Genomic DNA, 6767 nt, shown 5'->3' with positions numbered 1-6767 from the left:
CAAGGACCATGGCATCCATGAATTGTTTATATTGCAACAAGGTTCATTGGCATCTAATTAAAAGAGTGATGACCCATCCCATTGGATCTGGGAAGTCTCGCTTTTAAAAGTAGTTCTTTTATATACAGACTATAGCATATCATTGCCATTAAAGGAATACAATAAGTCTACCAAATCTGCTGAAAAAATGAATTCAGTAAAAAGAGAAAGACCTGCACACTGTCCCAATGAGCAACTTTATAAATTTTAAAAAATTGATTCACTAAGTTCGCTGAAATCAAATCTAAATCTGTACTGGGTCGTTCAAGAGCAAATTCATCCTTGCAAAAAGTTCTGAATTAACTTTTAATTCATAATTTAATTAATACAAACATCTTTATGCACACTGATAAAGGCAAACAAATGTAAAGGAAAACCAAACACATTCATACAGACACCCCTTTAGAAACCTACACTGTTTTTTACGAGGACTTAGATCTTAGATGAACAGACAAACACCACTCACAACAAAAACTGAATAACACACAAACAATCATGAGCACGACACTTCAAAATTTGGTAGCAGGCATCTATTTCTGTATCATGTTAAAAATGATTGAATTTGTGTCTAATCTCAGTGAGGTTCTTTAGATTTTTCATTCAGTCTGATTAACACAGAAGTTTTTAGGCTATTTGAGAGAGAAACTGACATGACAGGAACATTAGGGGTTCAAGGAGTTGACATGTGTTTACCTTCTGATGACAATCTACACATCTCTTCTATTACAACAACCTTTCTTTAACCAAATGGTACTAGAATGAAAGGTACAAATGAAGCTAGTCGTGAATAGAGATCGGTTTGTGACGAGTGTATGTACAGTGATGTTGACGGTTTGTACAAGTGTGGGTGGTGTTCTGTTGGCATTCGAGTTGAAATTGAAAGCAAGAGGAGAGTTCGTCATGGCTACAAATCTGACGAGCCTCTCTTACTTCTGTGCCTCTGCCTCAGCTCACCCTTCTCATGTTGAATTGATTTCCTTTTTACTACTACTTTACATTTAATTTTCTCTCCAGACAAACCTTTTAATTTATGTGTTGATGTACTGTCCTGCTTGTCCACAACAACCTATCACCAATCACCACTTTTCACATGATAGATAGAAACTAGTGAGTGATAATGTTCGCGAAAGTTAGTACTTTTTGATGTAGAAAATAGCTGTAGATGCGTCACAACGCCAGCGTTGATTACAGCTGTATTATCAAAAAACATCTGGAGACGCCATGTGCTGACTTCTCTCCCTGACTTTTCAAGTTATCCATATTATAGTTTTTTTGATAACAAGTTACCTATAACTTTTAAGTCCCTGCTTGGTATAACCTGAACTAATAAGCAGCAGCTACTTCAACTTTGAAGTCCTGTCCTGTTCTACGGCAAAACAGCTCCCTGCTACCTTTAATGTCTCCAGCATCAGTATTTTACCTCTTGGAGGTCAACGAGCTGACTGAAAGGATCAAGATCCAGGTTTTTGTTAGAGTTGGAAAGAGTAGGGGTAGAAAATAGGGGAGATAAAAGGGATGCATAGGGAAAAAAAGTTCAGCCGAATAGGAAATGGAGGCAGAATGTTACTATGGAGAGGGAGAGGAGGTGGAGGAGGGATGTGGTGCTAGGTGAGGAGGTGGAGGAGAACAGATGGTTGTCATAGCCTGGAGGGCACTCAAGCTCAAGGCAGCGGATGGAGGAGTCTTCATTGCCGTAGTTGGCCCAGTATTCTTCTTGGTCCAGTTTTGGGAGTGCCGCCTCATCGGCAGACAGTTCGTACTTGGAGGGGAAGGTTTCTGCAGGAGTTTGAGGGAAGTACTGAGGCTTGCTAGCAGAGAATGGGAACGCCTTAACTGTTTCTTTGCTCTTCTGGTACAGGGCCTTGGATGAGGATGCAGGCTTGTGCTTGGAGAACCACCAGCGGGTTTTTTTGCTGAAGGTGGTCGTTGTGGTTCCAGCCAGAGAGCCGGGGTCAGGCAGAGGGCAGAGGGCAAAGTCGAGCTCTCGCAGGAATCTGAGGTCCTGGCCACGACGTTGGGATGGAGAAGTGCACATGAGCTCTGAGGAGGAGATGCGGGCCTCCCGAAACCACTCCCAGAGGGGACGGGCCTCGCAGCCGCAGGACCAGGGGTTACCGTTAAGGCGGAGAAACTGAATGCCTTGGGTATCTTTCATGGTCTGGCCTGGCAGCTCAGCCAAGGAGTTGTTGAAAAGGTATAGGATCGTCAGGCGGCCCAGGTCACGAAAAGCACGACGGTTGACTTGTCTGATACGGTTGTCATGGAGAAGGAGGCGGTCTAGGTTGACCAGGCCCCTAAAAGCATTCTCTGAAAGGGCCCGTATGCGGTTTCCGTGCAAGAAGAGATGGGTGAGGTTGACCAGATCAGAGAAAAGGTCATCCTGCAGAAAGTGCAGCTGATTGTCCTGGAGCAAAGTCAAAATAAGAACAAGATTAAGTGCTTTGGAAAAGCAGGTGGGGAAATTATGGTTTTAGGCTGGTGTTGGCAACATTTTCCTAAAATACATTTAGTTTTAAAATAAATGCTTATATTGTATCTTAAGCCATGCATACATAGAACATAAATGCCATTTATCAAGTGTATAAGACCTTATAGTTTCACAAGGGAAGCATACGCAAGTGATTCAAAATGAATGTTGACAAACCAATCATTGACATCATGGTGGCTACATTAACTTCTTAGACAGAGTCTGTTATCTATAATTAACTATCAGCTCTTGTCCATAAATATGAAGTATGAAAAAGTCAATCCAACAGCTCTGTTCTGTCAGTAGTATAAGTGATTTATATCAGCTCTGATAAATTAGCCCCTTACTTCCTCTGCATTGACCATATACTGTATGTAGATGTGGTTTGTGAAGTCTTTCTTGAAAGTGGCATGTGCGTAGTAAGAAGTGATCTCAGAGATGTCAAACAGATCAAACTGTATCTAATATTACTCTATCCGCTGAGATAGAGTCTACTGTAAAAGAGCTGAAAACAAATCCTAGATTGGGCTAAATGTCACAAAAGGACAACTCACAAGAGAGTAAACCCTATTAATTGATCTTGGCTGGATTAAGAGTCCTCTATCAAAAGATCTTTGAGTTGAGTTGAGATTTTGCCCCCTATAAATTGTATATATGTCTATAAATCTAGTCAATATTTCATAATAAAGTGTTCATACGGATGTACATTGCATGGTTCTAAATGGTACAGGTAATTTGATGGTTTCATTATTTCTATATATGTCTGGGTTTGTTAGTGTTACTGAGTGTGGATTGAGCTAACTGAACTGGTACACATGCACATTATAAAAGAGTCTGTGGGTGTGCTGCCTGCTTTTTTGGCAGCTTAGTGATTGACTGAACTGTCCATAAACAAAGGACAAGAGCTGAGTCCTGCAGAAAATAACGTGTACTTGCACTCATGCATGTTAACTAAATGTGTTTTAAGTATCTATGTTTTCCCAATTGTGATGTATGCAAGTGTGTGTGCTTAGTGGCCTTACTTGCAGATAGAGGAACTGCATGCTGTACAGTTTGTGGAAGAGGTCATGGGGGAGAGCAGCCAGCTTGCAGCGATGCATGTGCAGGCTCTGCAGCTTCTCCAAACCCCTGAATGCTCCACCTTCCAGGCGCTGCAGTGGGTTATCGCCCAAATCCAGCTCCTCCAGCACCCTGAGATTACTGAAGGCCCCGGCCTCAATCCATGTGATGTTGTTGCCATACAACCAAAGCACCTGCGAAAGGAGAGTATATGAGATGACAAATGAGAAATGAAAGACAATAAAGAAGAAAGAAATTAAACAGACTAAAAAAACACGCTGATGTTTTTTTTTTTACCTGAGTCTCAAATCCAAAAGAGTCTGCGCGAAGCTCTGTAATGCGGTTGTTCTGCAGGAAAACACGTTGTGAGTCATACGGCACACCAGCCGGCACTATGGTGATGTTCTGGGACTGGCAGCTGACCGTCATGGGCGTGGGGTAACACACACACAACTTGGGACATGCTGACACCCCGCCCGGCTTCACCACCACCAGCCAAAGAACCAACCACAGAGTCAGTCCACCTGGACAAAGACCAAGACACCGAATTAGTTAGATCTGTGAAATATTGTGTGATTATGTGTGAAATACAGAACAAGCGACTGAGGGATTTTTTCAGCTCTTAGCATAGTTCTTTTTTTGGTCTGTCTGTCAATCTGTTGTTGTTATCAGTGATTGTTCATTGCACTGCTGTGCTCTCAACCATGACTTGTTGAAGGCTCCCAGAACATAAGGGTTCATATATTATTTAGCAGCTTACAATAGAAATCATTCAACCATTCATATCCACCTGATCATATTACATGGGTGTCATAAGCTGTTGTGACAAGGTTACATAACTTTGGATTTTAGTAAACGAATTAATGAAAAGTTAAATCTACTCGGAGGATCTAACAGGAAAAAAAACACATGAAAGAGACAAAAACTAGAATCCCACGTGCACGCAATTAACCTGGTTTCCCGGTTCTCAGGTAAACAATAGAGAGATTCCATAGGAGGTTTGCTACGTTGTTGCACGCGTAAGACTGGCAACCAGACCCGGATCAGTTACGATTCTTATCTATATTGAAACAGCTAGCCTACTTGGCACATCTCGGATAACGGTGCACGAAGGTGGCCACCGCGGGAAAATTACATACATGAAAAAATAATGGACTTCCCATTCATGCTGTCCGCAAGGTTTTTCCAGTTGCTGACATCTTGACCTTTTAACAGGTATGGCAATTAGCTGCACAGTACTGGAGATTTCCAGTGGTGTATAACACTGGTCTGGAAGGCCTTTTAGTTTATTTGCCACCAAGTCGACGTGAGATTAGTTATAATATAGTTAGGGATCATTCAATGCTTGAAGGAAACGTCAAGAGATAGTATTACGTAGTTTTGGTAAACTTTGCAAGAGAAACAACACAGAAATCCACATTTAGTTGTGCAGGTCGATTTAAGATAATCATAACAACAACACAGATATTTACGGTATAAATAAGCGTGCATTTCCGACAGGAGCTTTACTGCCAAGTCTGCGCGCAAAAATGCCTCTCCAGTGCGCACGCTGACTCCCTCTGCATTCATTACACACTTCATGCTTCACAATTTCCCATCTTCCACGAACGGGGCCACATAATTATACTGATGTTAAATGATAGGCAACGTATTGATGGGCTATTTAAAACACATGCTGTGCCAAATGACCGTGCGTAAAAGTAAATTAAAAGTGTTCTTTTTACATGACAAGCTTTAATACACAAAACAAATATCAATGCTTTAAAGCATGGAAAGGTCGTCTACTCACTCTTAAAGTTTCGGGCGCTGAAGCCTCTCACGGTGCAACGAGTCTCCATCTCGAACCAAAGCCGAAAGCGAGTTAGCCTGCGCGGCGAGGAGGTGCCTGCTGTGCTATCTCTGCTGAGGTTCAGCTCTGGTGAACGAGTTGCTGCCGCTTCGAGCAGTGACGTGAAGAGATCCCGGGAAGCTTTTTAAACCCGCGGCCGATCAGTCGCCCACAGCCGTGGGTTGAGGAGGATTCTCACTACGTCACGCCGGTAGAAGGGGGCGGGGCCCCGGAGGAAGAGACAAGAAAGGCAGCAGCGGCCGAGCAGGCAAGCCTCTCCTGAGGCGTCATCTATTGATCGTCTGCCTGAAGTAAAGACGTTTATCAATATTACTAATAACTACACTGAGGTATTGTCTTTTTTTTTTTTTTTTGAAGGAGAAGATGCCTACTTTAAGTCTTAGAAGAAATGTAATTTGTAATGTTTGATGAGTCTTTATTATTATTATTATTTATTTATTTATTTATTTATTTTAAAGTGTAAGAGAAAGTCCGAGAAAAGAGAATATGTGATTTTGGTATTTTGTGACAATACAACACATTTTGTAGGAATAGTCTACTTAAAGCATGACGACTGTTTAGCAATAGTGAGAGTGACTGTGTGGTCACTCACACCAAAACACGTGCTAGAGGATGGAGGACTTTGAGGAGGAGGATAGGAGGCGAAAAATCAAACTGGCATTACAGCCAGAAATCTTGTTTTGTGTAGGCCAGTTGGAGAGAAGCTACATCATGTGTTTGGAGGGGATGGGGGCCGGATTCAGAGCAGCACATGGCACATGCACGCTTTTGATACGCGCATTCTGAGTGGGAGACATAAAAGGATTGCAGTTCAAGAAATGTACCATAATGTGTGATCATGGACTGTAGCACGTTTAGTGTCGATTACTCGGTTCTCATTGGTCAATTACAGAATTCTGAGGGTCAAATATTTCACTGTTACAAACCGTAGTTAGTAACGCAGAGACTCTCAAGGACAAATTCTGATCGTTTTAGAAAGTCGGGTAAATTTGATTATTTAAAGAGACAAAAAGCTGCAGGCTCGGACACAGACATCGTGGAAAGTGAAGATGGCACATGACAGCAACAACCACAATTTCTCCCTTGGGGATTAATAAAATATAAAAAATAAATAAGAAAATAAAAATTAATGAAAGACACCTTCAACAGAGCACGATGTGGTCCCACAAACTCTATATGAATGGTGAAGGGAGACGAAGTAAACGGGACTGCAGAAATCACCACTACACCTTTCAGTCTCACCACTGTCAGTCTGTTAGGATTTTCTTTTTTTGAGGGTTGATATGATGAATTTAGCCCTCTAGAGTCTTTAATCAGAACTGCATCAGAATGTTTTTTTTTTCTTGGCAGGGA

At 41.9% G+C, this 6767-nt stretch overlaps 1 protein-coding gene across 1 annotated transcript; it reads right to left on the bottom strand.

The window, feature by feature from the left end:
- Positions 1-871: 871 nt before the first annotated feature.
- rtn4rl2b (reticulon 4 receptor-like 2b) lies at positions 872-5550 on the bottom strand. Its single transcript, XM_079352294.1, has 4 exons — positions 5355-5550; positions 3863-4089; positions 3529-3759; positions 872-2443 (listed from the first exon to the last, which is right to left on the bottom strand). The coding sequence occupies exons 1-4, from the start codon at positions 5401-5403 to the stop codon at positions 1574-1576; spliced, it is 1377 nt and encodes a 458-aa protein (XP_079208420.1). The 5' UTR covers positions 5404-5550; the 3' UTR covers positions 872-1573.
- Positions 5551-6767: the final 1217 nt, after the last annotated feature.

This window comes from Symphodus melops (assembly GCF_947650265.1).
Source record: "Symphodus melops genome assembly, chromosome: 9".
Classification (NCBI taxonomy): domain Eukaryota; kingdom Metazoa; phylum Chordata; class Actinopteri; order Labriformes; family Labridae; genus Symphodus; species Symphodus melops.
The sequence above is the reverse complement of the archived record's forward strand: the minus strand, read 5'-3'. Positions and strand labels throughout refer to the sequence as shown.

Excerpts from the sequence above, each read along its gene's own strand:
- rtn4rl2b (XM_079352294.1), bottom strand. The coding sequence starts at position 5,403 with ATGGAGACTCGTTGCACCGTGAGAGGCTTCAGCGCCCGAAACTTTAAG. Across the intron at positions 3,760-3,862 it reads CTTTTGGATTTGAGACTCAG|GTGCTTTGGTTGTATGGCAA; the intron begins GTAAAAAAAAAA and ends CTCCTTTCGCAG. Across the intron at positions 2,444-3,528 it reads TGCAGTTCCTCTATCTGCAA|GACAATCAGCTGCACTTTCT; the intron begins GTAAGGCCACTA and ends ACTTTGCTCCAG.